Source organism: Pelodiscus sinensis, chromosome 1, assembly GCF_049634645.1.
Source record: "Pelodiscus sinensis isolate JC-2024 chromosome 1, ASM4963464v1, whole genome shotgun sequence".
Classification (NCBI taxonomy): domain Eukaryota; kingdom Metazoa; phylum Chordata; order Testudines; family Trionychidae; genus Pelodiscus; species Pelodiscus sinensis.
In genome coordinates, this window is record NC_134711.1 from 89,083,974 (window position 1) to 89,110,886 (window position 26,913).

At 45.4% G+C, this 26,913-nt stretch overlaps 2 protein-coding genes across 2 annotated transcripts in view; one reads left to right on the forward strand and one right to left on the reverse strand.

Annotated features, from left to right (window-relative positions):
* The window catches only part of ACO2 (aconitase 2), a 31,991-nt gene extending 16,341 nt beyond the window's left edge, over positions 1–15,650 (reverse strand). The window contains exons 1-5 of the mRNA XM_006123968.3: positions 15,496–15,650; positions 7,901–8,043; positions 4,886–5,144; positions 2,649–2,741; positions 186–344 (exon numbers count right to left, since the gene is read on the reverse strand). Coding sequence (XP_006124030.1) covers positions 186–344; positions 2,649–2,741; positions 4,886–5,144; positions 7,901–8,043; positions 15,496–15,531 — 690 coding nt within the window. The 5' untranslated portion in view covers positions 15,532–15,650. The remainder of the gene's footprint in view (positions 1–185; positions 345–2,648; positions 2,742–4,885; positions 5,145–7,900; positions 8,044–15,495) is intronic.
* Positions 15,651–15,861: 211 nt separating this feature from the next.
* Positions 15,862–26,859, forward strand: PHF5A (PHD finger protein 5A). Its single transcript, XM_006123967.4, has 4 exons — positions 15,862–16,016; positions 19,874–19,897; positions 21,410–21,576; positions 24,811–26,859. Exons 1-4 carry the CDS (start codon positions 15,965–15,967, stop codon positions 24,898–24,900), a joined length of 333 nt encoding a protein of 110 aa, XP_006124029.1. The 5' UTR covers positions 15,862–15,964; the 3' UTR covers positions 24,901–26,859.
* The last annotated feature ends 54 nt before the right edge of the window (positions 26,860–26,913 follow it).

Here is a 26,913-nt window from a genome sequence, read left to right on the forward strand (position 1 = left end):
AGCCCTCCCCCTTCCCCTACAAATGCAGGGAGTTTGCCAGTGAAGCATTGCTTCTGGATCAGTCTACTTTCCAAAGGCTATAGTGGCTCAAAGTGCCTCCTCTATATGGGAAATTTCAGCTCCCCTTTTCCTCATTATTTCAGCTCCCCACATGTTTGGAATTAACTCTTCCCCCACTGTCTCACCTTTGGGCATTTGAGCTCCCAGGGGATGCCTGCCATGACATCTACTGCATCAGCTCCGCCCACTCCTATGCAGATTCCACCCAGGCCACCTCCATTGGGGGTGTGAGAATCTGTACCGATGAGCAAAACCCCAGGGTACGCATAGTTCTCCAGGATGATCTGAAACAAATGGGAGTGGAAAAAGAACAAGATAAAACTTAGCGAAGAGGAGAGCCAGGAGCAGAAGGAGCCATGGATCAGATCAGTGATTTCACTTGTAGGTAGTAATCCCAAGATGGTCACAAGCTTATTTTGGGATGCAAGCTCATTGTCATTCCAACTGCATCTCCCACTAAAGAAAATGTGTTCAGTCAGCCCTTCACCAGATGCAACGAATGAATTTAAGCCAGTCCAGTCCGAGTAGAGAACACGAAGCCAGTGATAATACAATACAGTACAGGGTTGCATGGGATCTACGTGACATCAGAAGACTCCCTACAGATAAAACCCAGCTAACCCACTGTTATTGAGGTGTGGTGAGTCACTGGGTTCTGCACCCCCATCCTCAGTCAGATGCAACTCAGGCAGCAGGTAGAACAGAAGGTTTATTAGTTGACAGAGACACGCTTTAGAACAACTTGTGAGCACCGTTACCAGAAGCAGTCAATACAATCAATCTTTGGGAGAAGGGAAGCCCAGAGGTTGAGGCCTGACACTTCCTCCTATACCACAAACCAGTAGAGACTTAGCTCCAGACCCCAGCTCCTGCAGCCAGGCCGCTCTTCCTGCTTTTGGGGAGGTGGAGAAAAGAAGAGATCACCTGGTCACACCCCTCCCAGTCTCAGGATATGAAGGGCATGGGCCATAGTGTAAGTTCAGGAGACTGACATACCCAAAATTCCCATCACCATATAGACATTGGTGCAGTGCCCTGGGAAACTAAGGCACACAGGTTTGCTATAGAACAATAGAAGTCACCAGCAACATTACAAGACAAAATCCCCACTTTGCCACACCCACTCAAATGATTCTAGTGACAGAAAACAAAGGCTCATGCATTAACCTGAGTGCCTCATTCATCAGGCTTGGCAAAGCTTCTTCAAGTCCTCTCTATCAGGACCAAAGAAGGCTGTCCTAGGCACACCTCTATCATTGCAAGTGTGGTGGCAAAGAGAACAGGGTTAGAATAAGAACAGCAGCACAAGATCTGGCATTGGAGTGAGGGGCAGACTTGCCTTGATCCCACTCATGAAACCCTTGAGTTTTATCAGGTGATAAGCCAAGGCTCCTGTCCAGTGCTACTAAGGGTGAAAAATAGAAAGAAAAGCCCTCACTGACATCCCCTTATGCTCCAAAATATCGCAACTAAAGACAAACCCTACCCTAAACAAAGCTTTTACCCCCAAAAAGAAAGACATGCCAAAAACTCTGTGAAAGCCACTATTGTTATTACACACAAGTGCTCAGATCCTAGTGATGGTAGAAAACATACCATAGATGGCCATATGGTAAGTGTTATCATATGGTCCCAGAGCAGTGGCAGAAGGAGTTTTTCCCCAGGGTTTCCTACCCAGGCTCAGGTGACACCCCTCACCTCCTTCCAGTGTAGCCTGCTGGGCTGAAGGCAACATATCTACACGATAAAAGGACACTTCCTTTGCAACTCAAGGCACCTCTTAACTGCGCTTGTAAAAACCTATGTTGTCAGGATGTTTGGGGACAATTGAATGTTCCTCTCCCATCTTGTCCACGTTTGTGTGGGGCATTCAAAGCAAAATAGAAGCCATTTAGCTATGCAGAGGAAGCCATTACACCAAAGCATGGTGGAATACACAAAATAGATTAAAACAATATGAGCTTTTCCTCCAGTCTCCTAATTAAACTTATTGTAAGTATTACTTATAAATAGGTTGAAAAGAGAGAAACATGATTTTTAAGTTGATTGTATTCTGTTAAGGTGCTAGGAAGAGGAGATTCTAGAAATGTTTGTTTAAAAAGTTACTTTCACCTTCAGTGTTTACTATTGCACTTCATTCAGTCTGCATATTAATTCTAGACTGATTATTGCTTTGCTATTCTCAGGCAATAAGACAGTGCTACTGTGTGTGAGTATTTTCTCCCCAACACTCTGTTTTTACTAAAACTAAGATCATAAGTACATTTGATTTTAAAAAAAACCTCTCTCCTTCCCATAAAAGCAGATTACATTGTTGGGAAGTTAATTTTGGGCCAGAGCTACCAGATGAAGTAATAAAACTCCACCCCTTCCACTATAGTTAGCACCAGCACTAGACCATCAAGCATCAGATTAGTTTGACCTGCACAACCATGGAGAAATAATGGTCTAGGCCAGAATTGCAAAGAGATCATCTTGCAAGGCAAAGAAAGCCAGTCTAGAATAAACATGGAGTAAGGTGGGGAGGAAAGAGAGGTCACATTCCTTTTCCTAGAAAGGAGGATTCTTTTAGTACTTGCACTCCTTACCTGATGAATGATTCCTGATCCAGGTTTCCAGAACCCTACTCCATATTTGGCACCTGCTGTTGCTAGAAAGTTGTACACCTCCTGGTTAATGTCCTAGTCATACAGTTAAACAAAATATTAGTAAGACATTACATTTGGTTTTCTCCCCCACAGAACCAGAACTCAGCCAACCCCTTCCCACTGGCTTGCTTGTTACTCTTCCTGGACATTTTGTAGGCCGTGGAGGGAAGAATGAAGTTCAGTATCACTGACTTGCAGGAAATAATTTTAAGTCTAGAAGGGACCACAGCCATCATCTAGTCTGACCTCCAGTATAACAGGCCATAGAATGTCAGGGATACCATCACTATATTCGACAATTTGTGACACCACTAAAGTATCACAAGACTGAGTTAGAATTTACTGTTTAAAGTTATAAAACAAAACCCCACACTATTCATAAGCCATCTTGCTTCAATTTCACAGACTTATCTTTTGTTTCCTTCTCAGTACCATTGTTCTATGTAGTACTTTCATAAGCGTTTTAGCTCAATTTTACAGATGGGGCAGTGGCGCTAAGTAACACGCCCAAGACCAGACAAAGTTAGTGGCAAAATGGGAAAGACCCCAAGTTTCCTGTTCTACCAGCTATATAATGCTGCCTCTCTCTAGGACATCAGTCTTTGGGGCAGTCACTTATCGCAAGCATAAGATAGTATGATGTCAAGATGTTCTTAGTAAAGCAGCTGGAGAGCAGGTAAGGAACAGGAGTGTATGACGACTTGGAGACCTCGTTCTCATGCAAACACTTCAGAATAAGGAGAAAGGGAAAACTATATGGAGATAATAGAGGAATTGTCTCCATTCAGAACATTTGCTAGAGTTTTCCTGTGAGGCAGTGATGGCTCTTTGAGTTTTGCTTGCACAGGGAGCCAGGTCACTTCACTCTGTTTGTGCAGCTCTCTTCCCAAACAGAGCATACTGATGTGCCAGGAGCAGATCCAAGCCACACTCTGCCCTGCCAGCATTCATTCCATGCCAACTAGCAATATCAAGAGCCAAACCCAGTCAGAGGCAGGCAGAATCTTTGCTTGCTGTAATCACAGAGTGGCTGGTGAGGGAGGGAATGCTTGGAGCTGCGGCAGAATGGCCACAAAGAATACAATCACACCACAGAGAACGTTTGGTGCCGAGAGCAAGAGCAGCAGGAGGGCAAGGGGTGAAGGGAAGAAAGGGAACAAACAGTCTAGTAAGAAGGCTCCAGATTCTGAACCTCTGGCACAATTTTCAAGCTTCCTGAGGTACCAAGTGTAGGACAAATACTCTTAATGAGGGAAAATTTGCGCTTGACCTCAATTTCATGAGTGGCATAATTCACCTTACTATGATTTCCAGGACAGTGAAGAGGACCGCACTTACTTTGGCCAGTATCTTAGGCTATAAATTAAATTAGATGATTAAGCTACATCTCATCCCCTATGTACAGGTGCAGCAAACTAATTCACCAGATTGGATAGCAAGGAAAATTCTTCCTGCCGCCAGGACATAAGGGCCAGCTTCTCTAAAGCACTACAATTAGAATGGTCTGTTAAAACCAGAGGAGCTTATCCCATAGTCTATCCCATAGCCTCAGAGTGAGGGAAAGGGATCAGAGTCCTCCGTCTTCCCATCTTCTACTGTATGTTTCTATCATTCGCAGGTTGCAGGGGGTGAAAGAAGAGATCCTACAAAATTTTTACCCCAGAAAGTGACACAGGAGCACAACTCTTAGTTGATAACTTGCAGGAATCAAGACAATGCTTCTTCCTCACTCTAGACTAGACTGTGGTCTATGTAGTTAGGTGTATTCTGGAGGCTTTCACATTACTGTGCCGTGACACACCAGGTTTTGATCACGGCTGGAAGAACCTTTGTAATGCTCTAGGATCCAGCTATTTTCATGTTTCACACCTCCCTCTTCCCCAGACCAACAACCTCCCTCTGGCATACACCATTTGCCTTGGGTTCCAAAGCAGCTTGACTAAGACAGTCTTTTCTCATCATGTCTCATCCTTTAAACGGTTTGTGATTCCTTTGTCTAGTTCAGATTGTAAGCTTGGATCTATCACAACTTTGGTTTTGTACTGCATCACATACATCTACAGTGCTGTACAGTACATAAACTGGTGTGATTTCAATTCCTGTGATTGTTCTCTTGAAAAGTGTTCCCAACATAGGAGATAACTGTGTTATTTCATGAGTCTTGGTGCAATAACCACCTTAGCTCTCCGAAGATCCTTTTCAGCCCCTAACTGGGCTTCAATGAGGTGATCACAGTGGATGGTGGAGGGCACTGCCACCTTGGGCAAGCCACTGCTGATGAATTGTAGCATTGCCATCTGAGCAGTCGCATCCTGCATGGCTACACGGTCTGGTCGCAGGCGCAGGTAGGTTTTGCCCCTCTCAATATCCTGTTTCACAGGATCATCCAGGTGCCCATATACAATCTTCTCAGAAAGGGTCAGGGGACGGTCTAGTCTGTGCGGAAGACAACAGGGAAGAATTTCAATGTCAGTTCATGTTTTTAACCCTCTTATCCCATTTAAATGTGCATCTTAAAATATGCATAGAAATGCAAGGGAGTATCCTTGTTCATCATCCAGAAGAACCAGATTCTCAAGGCCTGTTTTACATTATATAGAGAGGGACCACTTGTTTTCCCCACAACACTGAAGTAAAGATCCTTCTGACAGCTGGTTAAACATGAAACAATGCAGAGGCCCTGGTTCAGTATTGACTCAGATGGATGAGCACTCAAAAGCCATCAGCACCCCTTCCTGAAGCATCCATGTTCCCCCCCCCCCCCAAAGTTTCCAAATGAACACATTTTGATGCAGTAGAATCAACAGTCACCTAACTCTACTTAGCTTCTGAGATCATAGTCTACAGTGGTATAGCTACAAGAAATGTTAAAAAAATACATACATTGATCCCACACAAGTCATCAAATCAGTGTGTGCTAGGCCCCGTAGTAAGTGAGGATCCATTAGCTTTAGGAAACAAGTAGGGAAGTCAGGGCCTTCTCAGTCATTGGATTCCTTACAGACAGACTGTCTCAACAGAAACACCAATTAACTCCAATGGTGATGTTTTCTGTGATGAACCTAACATGGCTACAATAAATGGAAATGAGACAACCAACTCATTTTACAAAGGATACAGAATGGCCATCACAAGGGAATGACAATCAACTACTGCTAAGGTGAGTCTGAAGTAAAACTGATGATCCTGAGGTCACACTAATCAGTGTCAGCAGACTAAGGTCACAACTAGGTATGCTAGGACTCTCTCGGCCACTATTTACTCTATGCATCTGGACACATGAATACAGAATGATTCTTTCTACAGTGAAATTAAGTGCAAAGAAGAAAAGGGGGGAATTCTCTTTCAAAGCATCTTTCTAGTAGGGATGTTACTATTCTACAACTATTCAGTTAGAGATCATGTAAGAGAGATGTAGCCATATTAGTCTGGTCTTGCTGAAACAAAAGAAGACAGGACTATGCAGCACGTTAAAGACTAACAAGATGGTTTATTAGGTGATGAGCTTTTGTGGGCCAGACCCACTTCCTCAGATCAAATTGTGGAAGAAAATTGGCATGACCATACATACCAAAGGGATACAACCAAAAAAGTGAACACACATAAAATAGACCGATCAGATATTAGAACAGAAGGGGAATGAGGAAGGGGAGGTTAATGTCTATGAGATAATGATATTAGAGGTGATAATTGGGGAAGCTAATATCATTATCTCAGACATTAACCTCCTGCCCTCATCCCCCCTCTGTTCTAAAACCTCATTGGTCTATTTTGTGTGTTCACTTTTTTTGATTGTATCCCTTTGGTATGTATGGTCGTGCCAATTTTCTTCCACAATTTGATCTGAGGAAGTGGGTCTGGCCCACGAAAGCTCATCACCTAATAAACCATCTTGTTAGTCTTTAAAGTGCTGCATAGTCCTGTCTGAACAGTTGTGTAAATGAATATTAGTAGTTACATGACTATTTGATAGTCCCCCGGGTGGTGCCAGCAGCTGGTGCACTCCCAGCCCCGCTCCTGTGGAGCCTCCTGCCACCCTGCGCTCCTGCCCCTCTATCACAGCAAGCAGCACGGGGTGGCAGGTAGGAGACAGTCCACCAGGGGAACAAGCTCCCTGCACAGACAAGCTGCCTGCTACCCTGCACCGCTGCTTCTGATACAGAGACAGCAGTGCAAGGTGAGCAGCAGCCCCTGTCCATGGAGGTCCAAGCTCCCTGCAGATAAAGGTGGCAGCTGCCCGTCTGTGGGGAGCTTAGATTGCCCCTCCCCACCATGGACAGGGGCTGCTGCCACACATTAGCCTCTGTTCCCAACGAGCCTGGGTCACTGCGGACAGAGGCTGCTTTGCGGCAGCTTCCCCGTCCCACCCCACCCCGCAGTACTGCCTCTGATAAGAGGCAGCAACAGGGAGGAAGGGCACTGCAGGGCTGGTGTTGGGGGAGCCAGCTTTAAGCCAGCTCCCCCAAGCACCAGCTCCTGTTTGTCCCCCCCCCCCCTTTCTGCCTCTGTAGGGGGCAGCAAGGAGGGGGGCAGGCGGGTCTGCAAGCCAGCTCCCTGCATGTATGGGCTCTGCCTGTTCCCCTAACCCTCCACACAGCAGCCTCTGAGGCAGCAGTGCATGCGATAGGGGGGCAGGTGGATCCAGTTCTCATTGGGAGCCTGTTTAAAGCCCGCTCTCCCACTTGCTGCCTCTGATACAGAGGCAACAAGGGGAGGGAGAAAGTGCATGTAGTCAACAAGATTAACCAATAAGCCCAGGCTTATTGGTTAATCATGTAGCTGAGTACATACAGACATCCCTAGTATCTAGTACGGATCACATACTGTTTCCTATGAGTACAAACAGACTTGCTGTATCATGCCCTAGACTCCCATCTGAAACCTAACGTTAAGCAAAAAAACCCAACGTGAGAATGTCCAATAGCTGGTATGAAGTCCAATGCTAATACTTCTACTTTGTCAGCATCTTGTATGCAAAAAATCAGGCCATTTCAGTGGACAAGACACTCCCCCCACCACCACATAGGAGTCACTAGCACACAGCATTTTCATTTGTCCACATAACAGCACAGTCATTTAAAGCTGCTCTTTCCCCCCCAACGTTTTCCTGGTGCTGCCACAACCCCTTGAAGTCTCATCATCTTCTTCCCTCTTTGTGGTGGTGGGTTGTCCAAACCATGTCTCACCCTTACCTTTTACGGACGATATTTATGTTTTTCTCAAGCATTTCATAATTGATGTATTCATTAGGCTCAAAGTGGCTCATGGCCACCTTGGCCCTCTGGCACAGGACAGGAGCTACATGGTACCGTCGTATCCCTTTACTCAGGACTTGCTGGAAGAGGAAAAGACAGATGATATCAATTAGCCATCAAGCATCTGCAGCAAAGTGATCTCCCACAAACAAAAGTAATGTGTGTTTTCCAGCTCTGGTTTCTAGGACACTAATTCTAAGAGAGAACAACAAAAACTGGTTAAGCAGTTTAAAAAATAATGACCTAATATGGTCAAGTGTGCCATGTAACCCAGCCACATCCTGCACTCCCCTACCCAAAGCAAGGCTCAGACTCTCATTCCTATTTTGTCATGATTATTTTTAGTAAGTCAGGGACAGGTTACAGGTTTCTGAGAATTTTGCTTATTGCCTGGGACCTATCCCTGATTTACTAAAAATAACCATGACAAAATCTTAACCATACTCATGATTAGATGGCCATTGGCAGAGTTTTTTAAAGCTGCATAAGGGATATGGATATCCAATTTACATTGCAATTAATAGGAAATGGGTATCCAAATTTCTTAGGCATGTGTTGTCAACTTTCACCAGCATTGGTGTCATGTAAAGAGATAACAATGGCAAGGGCTGAAGCTGTAATAAACCCTTATTGTAATATCTGAGCATTTTTCCTTACTCCTAGAATTCACCTTTATCCTTAATTATTCATTCATTATGAAACTTTCTGGTGCGAGGCAAAGAACTCCAACCCAAATTCATGCTACCACCTTGTTATTTTTACCCTCTGGTGTATTCTTAAGATAATCTTGATACCAGACTCTGAAATACTCATTAAAGAACTGTGAGCTACAGAAGCAAGATTATAAATAAGATTCACAGCATCCAAAGATTGTATTGTCCTCTAAATATCAGATAAGTGAAAAAGCTACAAGGAATCTAAGAAGATTGGGATTCACATTTAAATTGATTGTATAAGCAGTTTGTAACAGTACCCCCAACAATATACATTTGTCCTTTTATATATAAAAAAAATCTGTACCACTACTCTGGCAATGTGATGTCTGAGAGGGGCACTGCCCTTTTCTAGGCATCCCAGCCATTTAGTAACTAAATGGCCTGTAAAGAGTTAAACCCAGAAACAGCTGGTATCCAGGAAGTATTGGCAGGAAGCCAGGAGAGCCAATGGGAAGAGAGAGATGTGAATTGAAAAACAGGCTCTACTTGCTTCAGTCTTGTGTGAGTTCAGAATAAGATCCAGGGAAAGCTTAAGTAAGCCTTGGGAATCAGGCATGGAATTGTCAGAAATAGCCATGTCTAGAAAAAAACTGAGCCTTAGAACAACAAATGTGAGCAAGACAGGGAATGTTTATAGCCACGATAAAGTTATTTACCTCCCCCCATATACTGTAGCTAAAACTGAATCCCACTATACTTTAATCTATTTTTAGTTGCTCTATAATGCCTAATAACCATGTGTACTTTACAATTGTATCTTCTTTGGTTAATAAAAATCACCTTTTTAAAACCATGATCTGATTCCAGTGTCCTGGAAGGCAGGAAGCTCTGTTGCACATGCCTGAATCTAAAGGTAAGCTATTAAACAATTAGTTTGTTTTCAAGCTCTCTCCTGAGGAGACAGTTAAGGAATTTGGGATTACCCCACAGGAAGAAATTCTCAAGTGCGTCTTCCTGTGCTTGCAAGGGGTTTTTGCCTTTGAGTGCTGGCAGTGTACCGCCCAAGGTCAAGGAATCTGACCTTGGGAAGGTGTTTTTTTTTTTTTTTTTTAATATTAATCAGAAGCCGTTAGTGCCAAGATATTTTAAGGTCTCTTGCGGACCCCCGCCTTCTGCACTCTAAGGGTACATCTAGACTACGTTTTATTTTCGAAAGAGGATACGCAAATTCCCATGGAATTTTCATATCTTCTTCTGATCACTTTTTCGAAAATGGAAGAAACTATGCAAATTCCCGCAGAATTTGCATATCCTTTTTCAAAAAGAAGATGTAGTCTAGACGTACCCTCAGTGCTAGAGTGAGGAACAGCCTTGATAGGCCATTTTGTGTGAGGGGGGATCCCAGTCAAAGCTTCTATGAACTACTTTAATACAAAAAGTAAGTCTTCGCGATCATTAAAGCACATGCCACTTAGGGAACAACATAAAAGGTACAAGTGAAGAATACTACTTTTAAAAGGTGCAAGTCACAGAGCTACTCATTAAAATGCATCAACTTGGACTCTTCTTTTCAGTTAATAATTCACCACAATTTGGTGGATATGGTTTGGGATACAACCACAGAACAAAGTGCAAGTACTACAGATGTTAAAGAGCGGTTATTTGGTTAATCCTGTAGTTGATACAATTTGTAATCAACTGCACGATTACTTGACAAAGGCTACTCTGCAGAGCCACAGTTGGAGTAGCTCCCAGAGCCAGCTTGAGCCAGGACAAAGTGTGTTAAAGACTAGTAGATTTCCCCCACACACACACACTTTCCGACTCTATCAGAGGCAGCAAAGGGGGAGGGAAGGACTTCAAAGGGACGCCCGGAATCAGCTGTGCAGTGCTGACCCCAGGTGGCATTTCAAAGTGGCAGTGCCACCTGGGGTCAGCGGAGACTCCCCAGCTGATTCTGGGCTCTGCGCAGCATTTCTGCAGAACCCAGGATAAGCTAGGGAGTCCCCAGCTGACCCCAAAGTCAATGGGGGACTCAGTCTCATACACCATGGGTATGTGCTTCCTCTGGGCTCCATGAGTGTGCTTCCATTTTGAAATGAACAAGAGCCCCCAGTGGGTTCTTCCACATTCCTCTTATCGACTCGTTGAGTAGTTCATGGAAATTCCATCAACTACTCAACTAGTAAATTAACCGCAATATAACATCCTTAGCCAAGACTGACCAATCCTGGCTTATGCCGGCACCGTGGCTCTGCATTTTAAATGTAATAAAAGCCCAGTGGCTTTTACTACATTTAAAATGCAAAGGCGCAGCAGTCTTGGCTTGCGCTGGCTCTGGGAGCCCCTGCCCACAGCCAGCCCAGGCGGTCGCGAACACCAACTGCTTGGCAGCAGTCTCCCTATCTCCTGCTGCCTCTGACAGAGGCAGCAAGAGAGATGGGGTGGGGAAGGATAGGTGGCACCACGGAGACGGTGCTGGGGGAAACCAGCTTTTAAGCCAGCTGCTTTTAAGACGGCTTTTAAGCCAGCACCAGCTTCTCTCCTTCCCCCACCCCCGACTGATGTGCCAGGAGCAGATCCAAGGGGGAGAAGCTGTGCAGCAGTGCAGGCAGTGGGGGGGAAGGGGGCAGTGGAGGGGAGGAGAGAAGAGAGGGCAGTGGGTCCTGTGGCTGGACTGGCCAACCAGCTCAAGTGGTGCTCCCAGGGGATGGGTTTTAGACAGGGAGGCCACTATCAGTGACAGGCAAGATGGCAGAGCCCCATCTGTGCATGGCTACTCTGTTGGTGATGTGGCTACCCCCAGTAGTCACTCTGCAGGATAGCGCCTCCCCATGCTCACTGTCCCCCATGGTGAGTATGAGGATCACATCCCTCCCCACCCTGCTTCCATGTTATGGAAGACTATCAAATTCCAGGCACATACCAGTTTCCTAGCACAAACAAACCCTGACCTTGCTTTAAGTTAGGATAAGAGGAAACTGCACACCAAAGGTTATGGTTTAGCTCTTGCTGGTTAGGAGGAGTTCTTGAACAAATGAACTCCTAGACAGACACAGACCCAAACCTCTAAAACACATTTTTATTATAAATATATAGGCTAGGACAAATACAACATTACTTTCCTATTTACATTAATCTTTTGCAAAGAGAGGAAAGAACACTCAATCCACTCTTCAGTCTGACAGCCATCACCTCCTGCAAGGCTCAAAGATCACAACTTGTCAGAAGCTCCTGTGTCTTGCTAAAACTAGGGATAAAAAAAACCCCATTAAAAGCCGGTTCTCCCCCAGCACCGTGTCCACGGGGGTATGGATGCAGTGGGGACCAGGCGCAAGCTAGGAATCAGCACATTGCCAGCTTGCACCCAGTCCCAGACATTGCGCCTCTGCTTTTCAAAGCCAGATAGCTCTTAATACATTTAAAAATCAGAAGTGCAGCGGGGTAGGGGGACCGAGCGTGAGCCAGGACAGCTGACTCCTGGCTCATGTCAGGTACCCCACCCACCCACCGTTAAAGATATTAGGACCAGTCGACTAGCCACTTTCTCCCCCGCCCTCTCCCCGCTGCCTCTATCTGATAGAAGTAGCAAGAAGGGGGGGGAAACAGGGGGCTACTTCTAAGCGATAGTGCCACAAGGAGCCCGGGATCAGCTGACAGCTTTGAAATGTACAAGAGTCCCCAGCAGGGACTGGAGCCTGCAGGATTTCCCGCTGGTCCTGGGCTCCATGGAGCATTTTAAATTTGAAATGCACAAGAGCCCCCACTGAAACTCTTGTACATTTTAAAGGCAGAACACAGAAGTGCCTATCTAGTAAATTAATCGCTAGTTAACATCCCTATGCTGTGCACCAGCCTTTTAAATGTATTAAGAGCCTGTCAGCTCTTAATACATTAAAAGGAGGAAACGCAGCAAGATTAGCTCCCAGGCCGGGAGCTAACCCTGCTGCAGCTCCCCTGCTTAACAACTAGTCACTGGAAAATCCATTGATTAGTTTAATAAACTAAATTTAACATCCCTAATCAAATCCTGAGAACTTTAGGAGGCTCCACGTTAGTTCTCACAATAGCTTACTAATACCCGAACAGCTTAAGGGTTTATCTACATGGAAAAACTAACTGGAATAAGTTCTGATCAACTAAAACTGAAATGATCCAGCTGGATCAATTTAAGATTATGCAAAACTACACCCCTCATGTGACACAGTAAGGTGGACCTAGCACCCAATGACGATGCAGCTAGGTTAGTCAAAAAATTCTTCCATCAACCTCCTCTAGTTGAGATGGATTAACTACACCAACTAAAAACCTTTTTCTAGGTAGGACGCTTCTACACTGCGGCACTGTAGTTGTGCTGCTGCAGTGCAGACATATCTCTGTGTACACAGAATTATTCTGGAATAGCTACAGAAGTTTGAATTCACACTGTACCTTATTCACAAACAGGCCCATGTAAACAGTCCTCAAGACCTACAAAGGGATGGACCTCCAAATGGTCCGTTGACTCTTTTCTCCTGTATCTAGTGTTTATAGCAGGGTTGGGGAACCTGCGGCCCCTGGCTTGCCTGGATCCAGCCCGAGGCTCAGAGCTTCCCCACAGCATTGGGGAACCTGCACTGGTGCTTCACACACACACCCTGGCAGTCTCCCCACAGGGCTGGAGCACACAAATCTACAAGTCTGGGCCCCCTCCAAGGTTCTGGTGTGTGTGAAGGGAATGTGGAAAATGTCTCTCTCCTCAGTCCAGGGCCATGTCAGTGAGGGATTGTTTATTTTTTTTCTGCTTCTTACTTATGTGACCCCCTCAATTGATTTTACTGTGGGCCAGCAGCCCCAAATCCAAAAAAGGTTCCCCACCCTTGGTTTACAGCATCTTTGCCCAGACCTAAAGATCAGTGCCATTTCCACTCTAGTTTAGCTCTGGAAAAGAGGGTTGCCCCCTGAAGTTTTAATTCTTTATTTCTTGTCCTAAACTGTTGCATAGAATTGCTGCTACAATACCTGCCATATTAGAGGTGCCACTGTGGTTAGTGATGCGATCCTTACATAGATCTTTCACTAGCTGCATAATATTATAATATGCACAAAAATTCCTTAGAATTTCACCTACAGGGCGTAACCAGAAGCAGATCCCGTTACCTGGCTTTGTTAGTATAATTAATATCCATTATAACTCTTCACTCTTTTAAAAGAACTCTAGTCACAGAACCATAGAGCTGGAAGAGACCTTAGAAGGTCATCAAGTCCAGCCCCCTGCTCTAGGCAGGACCAATCCCAACTAAATCAACTCAGCCAGGGCTTTGTCAAGCCACGACTTAAACACCTCTAGGGATGGAGACTCCACTACTTCCCTAGGTAACCCATTCCAGTGTTTCACTACCCTCCTAGCGAAATAGTTTTTCCTAATATCCAACCTGGACCTCTCCCACCACAACTTGAGACCACTGCTCCTTGTTCTACCATCTGTCACTACTGAGAACAGCCTCTCTCCATGCTCTTTGGAACCTCCCTTCAGGAAGTTGAAGGCTGCTGTCAAATCCCCCCTCACTCTTCGCTTCTGCAGACTAAACAGACCCAACTCCCTCAGCCTCTCCTCATAAGTCATATGCTCCAGCCCCCTAATTATTTTGGTTGTCCTCCACTGGACCCTCTCCAATGCGTCCACGTCCCTTTTTGTAGTGGGGGGCCCCAGAACTGGACACAATACTCCAGATAAGGCCTCACCAAAGCCGAATAAAAGGGAATAATGACATCTCTGGATCTGCTGGCAATGCTCCTCTTAATGCAACCTAATATGCCATTAGCCTTCTTGGCTACAAGGGCACACTGTTGACTCATATCCAGCTTCTCATCCACTGTAACCCCCAGGTCCTTTTCTGCAGAACTACTACTTAATTGGTTGGTCCACAACTTGTAACTATGCTTGGGATTCTTCCGTCTCAAGTGCAGGACTCTGCACTTGTCCTTGTTGAACCTCATCAGATTTCTTGTGGCCCAATCCTCCAATTTGTCTAAGTCACTCTGGACCCTATCTCTGCCCTCAAGCGTATCTACCTCTCCCCCTAGCTTAGTGTCATCTGCAAACCTGCTGAGGGTGCAATCCATCCCCTCATCCAGGTCATTAATAAAGATATTGAACAAAACCGGTCCTACAACCGAACCTTGGGGGTTCAGACTAGATAGCCTCTGAGAGCAGTGAGTTCCACAGATTCATTACAGGGTGTGTTAACTATTTTCTCGTTATTTTTAAACTGACCTACCACCCCCTTTCCATCAGTTAACCCCTTGCTCTCATGCTAGGACAGCACGAAAATAAAGAACCGATCCATTTCCTATACGGTAAGAGGAATTATTCCCCTGCTTTTGTGGAAGTCATTAGAGGCACAGGCTAGAGTGCAGACCTAGCTGGGCTTTGGGGGAGGGGGGCAGACGCACATTCCCCTGCAGAGCACCGGGGCCCAGAGAAGGGAGAACCGAGGCCAGGGCCGACAGGACCAGGATCACAAGAGGCAGGTTTTCGGTGTGGTCCCCGCTCCGGCCTCTGCCGCTCCGCGTCCCACCTCGCCGTTCACCTTGCCCTCACCTTGAGGAGAGGACACCGCCCCCTGGCCGTGTGGCGGGAGCGCAGCCGGGGTGTCACCTCGGGACAGAGACGCCCAGAGCGGCTCCCCGCGTGCGGGGAGCCCGGTCACTATGGGAACAGGGCCTGGGCCGGCGCGAGGGACGCGGTGACCTACAGGACCAAACGAGGAGGCCCCGGGCTCAAACAGCCACCACGAGACGGACAACGGCAGCCGGGTCCCCTCCGCCACGCGCCGCCCAACGGCACCCGCCTGCCGCCGCCGCCGCACCCCGCTCGCCGCGCGGCGCTGTCACCTGCAAGCGAGCTGCCAGGACACAGTACGGCGCCATTTTGTTCACTGACAAAGATGAGGTCGCATTCCAATTACGTCACGCGCGGCCTTTAAATAACGTTCTTGAGTGGGCGTGGCCTTCGTTGAGAAAAGGCGGGGCCGAGCCGCAAAGAGGGTGGTCTCCATCTAGCGACTGAGTCTGGAGGCGAGTGGGAGGGTTTTTTTAGGTCCTGGAAGGAAAGTATTCCAAACACTGGGGATGTGATAGCTGGCCTAGCAGAGGGAACTTTGAGGCGGACTCGGGGGAAGTGGATGTGATCGATGGATGTTTTATGGACATGGCTGTGGAGTGCTTTAGAGTTTGCCATTGAGAAGTGCGGGCAGCTTTGTGAGAGATGGTCACGTAGCTCCTGCCAGGACCTGGAGGTGAAAGGTCAAGGGTGAAAGGGCTCAACGGTGAGCGCGCGGCGCGGTTCGCGCTGTGACGAGAAATGGCCAAACATCATCCGGACCTGATCTTCTGCCGCAAGCAGGCGGGCGTGGGTGAGGCCGGATGCTCCTGGCTCCTCGTGTGCCACGACCCCGGGCCGGGGAACCCGAGACTCCCCGGGGCCTAGCGTCCCGAACCGCTTTTCCCGGCACGGGGCGCCTCTGGGGAGGGGTCCGGCGGCGGCTGCACGTTGCAGTCTGGAACCAGGTGGAGTCTGGGCCCCCAAGGCCTGTGTCTGGCTCTGCCCCCAGACGGGCTGTGCCGGCCTGGCGGGAACGTTGCATGTTCCAATCCCCCTCCCCGCAGTGTCTTCGGGCTGCGAGGTGCCTGTCCGGGCTGGGAGTTGTTGCTACCGTTGGGGTGACTGCTGCAGCCACGCGCCTCCAAAATGCTTAATAGAGGCAGCCTGGTCCTCGCATTTACCCCGTCACCTGCCCTTCTCCAGCTATCCCAGGGCTCTTGGCCTTGTGCCTCACCTTTGTGCTCAGGCTTGCATAATGTGTTCCCGTATAACCTAACATCTCATTGTATGACTGCCAACTTGTGACCTACAAGGAACATAAGGGTCTATTAATTTTAATTTTGTGTTTGACGGTGGTTTTCTACATTAGCTGCCTCTTAAGTGGCCAGATGGGGTTTAACTGCCTTGTTGGTTTTCAAGACTTTTAATTGCACCTCAGTTATTTGAAAAATGAATATAACGTCTACAGTAAACTTCTGATAATCCCACACCTTTAAGACCCAGGGGGTGCCGAATTATCAGCTGTGCCGGAGTACTGGAAGGGGGCTTATGAGGTGTCTTGGGTGGGGAGTCGGCGGGGAACTGCGCAGCGTGGGACAAACCCGGCAGCACCCCAGCTGCTCTGCCCCCGGCTTTCCCAAGTCAGCCGCTGCTGAAACTGACCAGCGGCGGACTTGGGGAAGCCGGGGGCAGAGCAGTTGGGGTGCTGCCAGGTTTGTCCCGCAGCGCTGACCCTCCCTGAGTGTCACTGAGGGACAAACCCGGCAGCACCCCAGCTGCTCTGCCCCTGGTTTCTCCAAGTTAGCCACTGCTGAAACTGACCAGCGGCTGACTTGGGGAAGCCAGGGGGAGAACAGCTCCAATTGTCCGGCTGGCCGGAGCACTTCCAGGTTCCAGTTGGTGCCGGACTATCAGGAGGACCACTGGATGCCGGACAATTGGAATTTTACTCTATTTACTCAATAGACTATTGTATATGCTTAAACAGTCATAGTTGTTCACTTTAGTATTCAGATATCTTTTTAATGCTCTTTACTCCTATTATCCTGATAATGCCAATACAGCTAAGAGAACAAGCAGGAAATATTGTGGTTTTCTCATTGTCTCTTCATCATCAGAAATGCTGGGGGTTTTTTTGTTTTTTTTGTTTTTTTAATTGTAGGGCAAAGTTCTGTCCTTAGTTATCTGATGTAACTGAGGCCAGAAGTCAGGTTGGTAAATGTATTTAGTGGTGTTGGGGCATGAGACTGAAAGAGGTTGCCTTGATTCTTGGATTGAGAGCTATTTGGCTGAGTAGGGAAAAAAAGCTTTGGTTGTAAGAGCAAATTTGAACATGGTTGCTATTTTGAAAGAATCAGTTTTCAGAATAGAACTGTAACTTTCAGAATAGAACTGTAACTTTCTGGTGAGAAGCTTAACTTTGAAACTTACTCTTCCAGCCTGGTGTGTATCTGTCCTGTGGTGACAGTTTTTTTTGCTGTGATGGTGACTATGGTATACAACTCTCTATAGCTTTGTACTTATTGTGGCCATTAACTAGTGGGACAAGGTGGGTGAGATCTTTTATCAGACCAACAGCTGTTGGTGAAAGACAAGCTTACGCAGAGTTCTGTTTTATGGGGAAGAAATGCTCCTTGCGAACATAAGTTGGTCCAATAAAAGACATTACCTCATCCACCTTGTCTCTTTAATATCCTTAGACCAGTGGTCCCCAACGTTTTGGGGCTGCTGGGCGCCCGGGGGTGGGGCTGCCCATGCGCCACATGCCCAGGGGTGGGGCCGCCCATATGCCGCGCGCTCGGGGCCGACACAGCCCATGTGCCACGCGCTCGGGGCCAACACACCCCATGCATCACACACCCAGGGCCGGCACCACGCATGCACCGCACGCCATGGGGCGGGGCCAGCCCCGATCACTCAGCAGGCGCATGTAAATGGTCTGGCGGGTGCCATGGCACCCGCAGGTGCTGTGTTGGGGACCACTGCCTTAGACCAACACAGCTACACGAACACTGCATTAGGGATGCAAAAGAGTAAATGTTTAGTCAACTACCAAATAAGCCTAGGTTCATTGGGTAATCGAGTCGACTGCTTGCATTCTCCCTTCCCCTCCCCTGCTGCCTTTATATCAGGAGCAGGTGCTGGTGGGAGCCAGCTTAAAAGCTGGTTCCCCCAAGCACCCTTTCCACAGTGCCACTCCCCCTACTGCTGCCTTTAACAGAAGCAGCAGTATGGGGTGGGGAGGGCAGGTGAGGCTCTGTCCACAGGGGATCACAATGGGGAGTTGGGACCTTCTGCGGACAGGGGTTGCTGCCCACTGGGCCGGCAGTCTGGCTCAGTCCCAGCTCGCGTAGGGACCAAACCCCGCTGTGGCTCTGCAATTTAAAAGCCTGCTTCCCACCTCCTACTGCCTTTTAAATTTCAGAGTCGCAGCAGGGTTTGGTTCCCCTGCGAGCCGGGACTGAGCCAGGCTGCCAGCCCCTATCAACTAATCAAGTAATCTATACAAATTCTATCAATTTTACTACTCCATTACTACCTCATTTTAAAATCCCTACCCTGCATACATTCATCTACTGTGTTATTTATTTAATAATAGCAAGGTGAGGTCCATCATTGACCAGGCAAAGTCATTTTGCATAGATTACACTTACAGGAAAGTTCAAGAAATTAAATATATGTAATAGAATTTGTTGTTAATCCACTTGTAAAAGATAAGTAAAAGACCAGTTTAAATGTGTAGCATTTAAACTTCAAATATTATTCATTTTTTGAATAATTGCTATACATAGTAAATTTGAATTAGAAACTCCATTACTCTTTCCGTAAGTAATTTGAATTATTTTGTGATTTGTAACAAACATTTTCTTTGCACTAAAATGAATAGGCAACTTGATTTTAATTTTGTTAGTAAATATTTTTTATGAACTCTAATCATGATAGTCAGGACTTTTTTTCCAATGAAAAACAAAAATAATTATTTAAACCTTTCACCCAGCATATTCCGGTATAATAAGTAGTGTGTTCAACAGAATTATTTATGCAAAATTTGGTATCTGCAGGCAATCCTGAAGTATGACTTGATTTTGCACACACACACTCTTCAAAATCTTTAGTAGATTGTTTTGAAATCTTAGAGACAAATAGTAATACTTTTTCAGTTAATTCAGATAACATACTGAACTCTGCCAGAAGCAGGAGCCAGCGGCCCCATGGGCTGGGGGCTGCTACAGCCAGGCTGGAGTAGTGCCCACCTGGGATCCTACTTAATCGATTAACCTGTTAACTGTTTAAACCTTATGTTTAACTGATTAACCAGAATTTTACATCCCTAATGACCCATGTATATAAGACTCTGTTATTCTCCTGTTCTTGCTAAAACCTGAAGCACTGTAATGAATGCTGCCCTTTTCTGTAAGTGTGCCATTGAATGCTGCATGGAAAACATTGATCTTTAAACTCTGATGTTGGCAAATGTATGCTTAGAAGGATATGCTTACCACTCGTATGTATTTATTTTAAGTCTGCCTTTGTATTTTGTAAAATTAGTTTAGATTTTAATTTGATTTAAAAGTAAATGAATGTTTTTTTAAAAAAGTTCATCTATTTAAAACAAAAGTATTTGAATTGTTTCTGTCAAATAAATTTTTTCTGCTTTACTTATTGCAGCTATTGGAAGATTGTGTGAAAAATGTAAGTATAACATCTACACGTGGTGTTTTGTGAGAGCATTGTCATACAGTTAGAGGCAGAGGATGGTTAGAGTACAAAACCGGGATTCAGCCTGGATTTCATTTTCAGCTATGCTACTGACGTTTTTTATGTAAATTTAGACAAATCACTCTTTGAAATGGGAAAGCCCACATGAGTGTTGTGAGGTTACATTGAGAAATATTTGGAAAGCACTTTGATAGACTCACAGGGAAGATGCCAAGCAAGCACAAATATTAGTGTGCGCCATGGAAAAGGTACAGTAGCGAGTCCTACCTGTAGATAAAAAACAGGTTTATGGCCAGAATTTAAGGAATTTGGACTGTACTGATAAGTTCTTGATGATCTTTTTGCAATAAAAATGGATTACTTGGTAATTTAAAAGTGGAAAAATCAATTTTCAAAAAATGCTAATTGCACAGTTTGAGAGAGGCTCAAGTCATAATCATGAATGTGGAAAATATAAAGCAACAATTATATGAAGCGATATGACATGTGAAGAGAGACAGAACTAAAGGCATGGTTCTCCTACTGTAAAAGAGGAGACGGGAAAATGAGAGGGTATGAACAGTCATTTCATGGACACAGTAGAAATGAAATAAGGGTGCTAACCTGTATCTCAGAAAATAGTGGGAAAAGGAGCAGAGGAGGGAGAAATTTAGTCTGATGTTAGGGAAGTATTTCAAGAGTACATGGGGGTGGAATAAATTCCATAAGAAGTAGCTGAAGCCTCATCACTACAAAGATAAGAATCCTTAGTGCTGGTAGGGATTAGATAACTCGAGAAGACTGGTAATAAGATATGAAGCCTTTCAGCTCTAGGTCAGTGATTTGGAGATAGTCCAGGACACTACGGACAGTCACTGGTATATGATGACTGTTTGTTTGGCCTACTAATGAATTACTAGGTTTCACTCAGTTCCTTGTGAGGTTTACATATAACAGAAATTGTTGTGGCTCTCTACACAAATCCGCCCTCTCTTTGGCCTTCTTAGAAATCAAGGATCAAATAGGTCATAAAGACTGAACCTCCCCTTTCATCCTTTGGAGGTAGTATTCCAGTCTCATGTTGATGTGGTAGTATGCCTGCTGCTGCCCATGTTCTAACTGTCCTATAGTTAAAGACTTTTTTACTGTCAGTTCAGCAACATCTTGCAAATGCTAAATTTATCAAAGAAGTTTGAAGACCCAATGTGGGATGATATAACAAAGAGTTTTGTAAAATTCTGGCTGGTCAGAGGATTGGCCCTAATCTCTGATTCTGATTGCAAATCAAAAAGAAATGAAAATTAAATTTGTAAGATACTGGCTCCTACTTCATTGAGGTGAATGAGCTAGTAGAAAATGGCTTTCATATGCCAGCAAAATGGAATTTCCAAACTCAGTTCCGCTATTTTAGTGTATGGAGGAATTGTTTGGCTCAGAAGTTATCCGCTCTGTGAGAGAATGCTGGCAAAGGAAACTCTTTAGCTGAGTATTGTGTTCTATTTGTAGGTGATGGTAAATGCGTGATCTGCGACTCCTATGTGCGACCCTGCACACTTGTGCGCATATGTGATGAGTGTAATTATGGATCGTACCAAGGGCGCTGTGTGATTTGCGGCGGTCCAGGAGTCTCTGATGCTTATTACTGCAAAGAGTGCACCATCCAGGAGAAGGATGTAAGTTGTATGCAGTGCTTCAAGGTGGTCTTTTTGTCTCTTGTTGAACGGATGTGATCTTTATTAACAGTCATGCAGAGGCAGCTGTGGTCTTGTGGAATGATCATGGAGTGGGGACTTGGGTCACCTGAGCTCCAGTCTCAACTCTGCCACTGGCTTGCTGTCACCACAAAGAAGTCACTTCACTTTTCCTCTCTTTTATGCATTTCAAGATATTGGTGCTTATCCACCTTTGTAAAAATTTGAGACCTACAAATAAGTCCTGTGATATTTCTCTCATGCATTTCATCCCAAAGGATTGGAAAGTACTTGACAAACTGCAAATACATGGTTCACTTCATCCACACATTGCCACTTAAAATGTTATCTTACTAGGTCTCGCAAGCTAAGCTTTATCAAGGTCAGGTCACTGGCTTAGAAATTCTCAGATGGTGCAAAAAGCATGTGACTCTACTCCAGTCAACACTGAATCAACGACCCTGTATGTGGGGTGCTGTAGGAGAGCCAGTATTACTGGTGTTTTTTGTTTGGGTTAGATGAAAAACACAAAAGTCCTGGCCACTTGTAGCCGTTTAAATTGTTGAGGGTTTTCATAAGAGTATGGGTTATGACTCTGGTGTCCTAACCAAATTCTAATTCAGGTAATTGCAGTCAAAACACCTGAAATTCCCTTTCCCATTTTATTTGGCTATGAATTTTTCACTACTGTGGGCATGTTTGCCAACGCTATGTTCCAACTTAGAAATGGCGTCTTTCCGGTGGCTATGTTTCCGTATGTTTCTGTAGCAGGATCCCATTAGTGCTTAATGACTGTGCACAGAAATTATTCTCACACCACTAAAACGCAGCCACTTTTGAGGTGAAACATGGCAATGTTATCATGTACAGCTGCACTACCCAAAGTCAGCAGGATGTGAAGAATACCGCCTCCAAATAAACAGGAGATGGAATGCAGTGATTAAAGGTGGATGCCGATCTCTTGTGGAAAAGTGTCTTGAGAGGTTTTTTTTAAAATAAACACAAATGATTAGGACGACAGTTCTGCTTCTACAGACAGAACTGTGTCTGAAGCTTTAACACTTAATCTTGTTTTCCCAAATGCTTTGCATTCAGCCCCAGATCGATTTAAGAGGAATGTGCTTCTATTAGACTGTGAAGCAAGAAAGCAAAAAATGAGTGAGATGGGCTGTAGGGCACGTCCTCCAAGGAAAAAGGTGGCTGGAGCTGTTTTTGTTTGTTTTGTTTTGGGTTTTTTTTGGGGGGAGCACTGGTTCAATTCATGCCCCCATCTGGCATTACAGGTCAAGATCATGTCATGTCATCCTGGTAAGCTGTTAGTTTCAGGGAGAATTTCTTTCTTGAGAATGGAGGTATGAGCATGTGCCAAATCCTTTTCAGGGGGTTGAGGAATGAACTGAAGCCTGTAATAAAGCTGCCAGATTTATCACAGATGCCTTGAATTGTGGGAGGAGAGGTTTGGAAGGGCCCCACCTAGGAGGTTCAAAGTGAAACCACAAGGAAGGAGCTAGAGGCTAGTTGGTGTAGGCATAAATGTGTGGGTGTAGTGGGAAGGGAGAAGAGAGAATTATTTTCTTTGTTTTTTTTCACTCTTCTGTCTCTACCATCCTGCCCGTCCAACCTCTTTTCTTCCCCCATAACAAGAACTGGTGCTACAGCTTGGGTGTGGTCTCTGCAGTGGATGACATCTTCCCAGAAGCTTTCTCATCTAATCTACTCAGGTTTATGCAGCAACCAGGGATACAGGGTGTTCCTGAGCCCCTCAGCACGGTGCAGTTGCCAATCCAGTAGCAGCATTTTGTCCTCATGAGGTGCACAGATGCCAGGCTGAGTGACCCATGGGCAAATGGTCTCTGGCATGCCACATGTACATGTCCCATCTCTAATTATCGAGAAGGGGTTTGGCTCATGTTCTGATTTGTATTTCATTTTTCCATCTCCCATAACTCATAGCTGCACCATTGATTTATTCTTCCTAGCTGCCTTGTCTCATGTCTGGATTTTTCTCCAGTTGTCAGGACTGGGATATGGAGGCCTTTCCATATACACTTGCTATGAGTACCCTTGCATCTACAAAACGACTGTGTGACCACTACAGTGAATTAAATTTTATTCTGGTGTGTCTAAAGCGTGAGGAATCTGGGGGTACGTCTAGACTGCAAGGATCTATCGGAAAAAGATACGTGAAATGTGCTCCGTATTTTGCGTATCTTTTTCTGATACTTTTAGTCGGAAGAGGCTTTTCTGAAATTTAGCCCATTTAGACTGGGCCAAATTGCGGAAAAACTCCCTCTTTTGAAAGCCCCCTTCTTCCTCGTGGAACGAGAAATACAGGGGCTTCTGAAACGGTGGAGTTTATAAAACCCACAGGCTAGCTGTACCCTGGGGCTATGTCTAGACTGCAGGCTTCTTTCGAAAGAGGCTCTTTCGAAAGCATCTTTCGAAAGAGCCTCTTTCGAAAGATCGCGTCTAGACTGCAGGCGGATCTTTCGAAAGAGCAATCCGCTTTTTCGAAAGAGAGCACCCAGCGAGTCTGGATGCTCTCTTTCGAGGAAGCCCTATTTACATTGAAGAACGCCTTCTTTCGAAAGAGGAACTTTCGAAAGAGGAACTTTCGAAAGAAGGCGTTCTTCCTCGTGAAACGAGGTTTACCGCCATCGAAAGAAAAGCCGCGTTCTTTCGAAATTATTTCGAAAGAACGCGGCTTGAGTCTGGACGCAGGGGAAGTTTTTTCGGGAAAAGGCTACTTTTCCCGAAAAAACCCCTGAGTCTGGACACAGCCTGGGAGTTGCTTTGGCTGCAGGAACTAAGGGTTCAAGGAAGAATTGTTGATACTTAATGGAAGTAGGTGCCTCTTGACTCTGGATGGAAATTGTTCTCTTTGTCCTCATAAGTCATATATCCTAGCTTAGAAGGATCTAGTCTCTGAGCCCTATACATCTTTCATTAAACTGATGATATTCAAACTGTTCTTCATACTTCCCTGAGGAAGAGAATGCCGTAGTTAGTGTTATCAAGGCTTCCCTCCTCCCCTCCACTTCCTCAGTTTGACTGTCTTGAGCTAGTGGGGTAGAAGGGAAGTTTGCCTGCAGGAGGGTTTTGTAAGGTGGAGGAGAGTGGTCACTCTTCATACCCCATTCAAGCTGTGGGATAGCCTACATGACTAGACTGTTCTGCGTTCTGTAGCTCTAACCATGTCCTTTTCTCTGCATCCAGAGGGATGGCTGCCCTAAGATTGTCAATCTGGGAAGTTCCAAGACTGATCTGTTTTACGAGCGCAAGAAGTATGGTTTCAAGAAGAGGTGATTCACCCGTGGTGCTGCTGTACCTGTTGCAGTGTTGGGGAAAGGGTCTTAAAGCATCTCTGGACTTCACTGTTATTGAGAACTAATTAATCTTCTCTAAAATCTTACATGTTTAAATTATGTGTGTGTGTAAAGGAACAAAATTGACTGGGGATTGGAACCCAATAATAACGGATACTGGAGATGGCAAAAGCAGACTACTGACTCTTGCCATCTCTCAGGTGTGGCTAGTGTCTGCCTAAATGCCTAGTGGGCAAGCACTTACATTCTAAGAGGATCTGCTCTCATATCAAGGGAGCGGCACTGTGTTTGCGCCCTTCCTGGAATCAGGGAGTTATCTGCATTTCTCTTTTCCATGCTTTCCCTCTCGGTAAGAAGTCTCACCTGGTCGTCGTCTTGTCGTCTTTCTTCTCCCCCCCCCCCCCCCCCCAAAAAAAAGTCTGAGAAATGAGTTCAAACTGTCAAGCAACTGAAAAAAATCTCTACGTATTGTTATATAGGGAACTTGTTCTTGACTAGTGCCCTGCTGGTATGAGCACAATTATATGTCCCTATGTTTTCTCTGATAGATTAACTGAAGGCCCTTTCTGTAACAATCTGCAAAATGTACACCAATAAAAGTTTTTTTTCCCCTTTTTCTAACAGAAGGCTTCTCTCTAGTTTTTCCCACCCATCTTCCTACCAGAGATTCCTATTGTAAGGTGATTGAGGGACAAAGAAATTGGGAGCTGCCAAACTGGAACTGAACAATGAGTCATCTGTTCTCTAACAGTGGCTAGTTATGGCCACACTGACCTGAGGTGCTTTGGGGGAGGATCACTGCTTTCTTTCTCACCCCAGCCATTGATAATTTTGTATCCTGAAGCAGGAGGGTGGCTGGTTTTGTGTAATCATTGCCTTTACTAATTTGTCTGGATGTTGTTTTACCATGCAAACCTCCAATCCCTTTCTAAAATCTGTGATATTTGTGTCTATCCTGCTACAGAAATTTAGAGCCTTCTGTATGGAAACCAGCTATTATAGTTCAATCTAGGAGCCATATGCTGAGAACTAGAGCCTGCTTGTTTGCTGAATACCAGCAGAGGCTGTAGACTTCCAGGTTGCTCAGCACAGATCTGGGGAATGAAATAAAAATCATACATTTTGCACACTTCCTTCCTCCTCACTTTTAAGGATCTGCTGTTGAAGCAGGAAGGACAGAGAGAAACTAAACTGGATTTGGGGTACAGTAGAATTACCACTTGTGGTCTAGAGTCCCAATAAAGATGTAGTTTGGGATGCACTGTTCATGTCTGAGCCTATTGGCACATCAAAGCAGGTATCAGTAGAAAAGTATGGAGTTTTCCTTCCCTTTCCAGCATCCAGCTGTGCATGCTGTTTCCTCCGCACTCCCAGTCTCATTACTTCTGTGGGGATCAATGGCTTATAGCTCAAGATTAGAACTTTTCTTACTAGTGAATAGCTCCATGTTCTGGCAGCAGTGAAAGTGTTAAACTCCCATATGTAGTGGTTCTCATCCATTGGTTAAGAGGAGAGAGCCTTGTTTTTCTTCTTGGCTTTGTCTACACAAGCAATTTTGGGGAAGACGCCTCCTGCCACTAGTGTGTAGACCAGGTCAGTGCCTCTCCTGCAAGGGTGAGAGATTGGACCCTTGTGAAGCAGAGTAAGATACAGTAGGGTAGGTACTGCAGGGAAAATTCAGCCTTTCTTATGTGGCAGTTACTTGTCTTGTGTTCATTAGTTTCTAATATCCAGACAGGGACCTTAGAAATGGTAGGCTTGTCTGAAAGAGAGATAGTGTGATAAGAACTGTGGGGATAATTAGAACCCTGGGCGGATCTCCATCTGTATCCCCAAAAATGATCTGAGGATATCTGCAGATTTGCAGGGCTCCAGGAATAATTGCAGGGTCTTTAAAAATATATTAAAACTCACTGAAGTGATTTTAACACTGTAGAAAGTGCTTTCCTTGACATTTGTGAAGACCAAAGTCCTATATTTATGCCCAGAACCA

Coding starts and splice junctions, on each gene's coding strand:
- PHF5A (XM_006123967.4), top strand. CDS start 15,965: ATGGCCAAACATCATCCGGACCTGATCTTCTGCCGCAAGCAGGCGGGC. Junction 16,017..19,873: donor CCGCAAGCAGGCGGGCGTGG/GTGAGGCCGGAT, acceptor TACTTATTGCAG/CTATTGGAAGATTGTGTGAA. Junction 19,898..21,409: donor TGGAAGATTGTGTGAAAAAT/GTAAGTATAACA, acceptor TTCTATTTGTAG/GTGATGGTAAATGCGTGATC.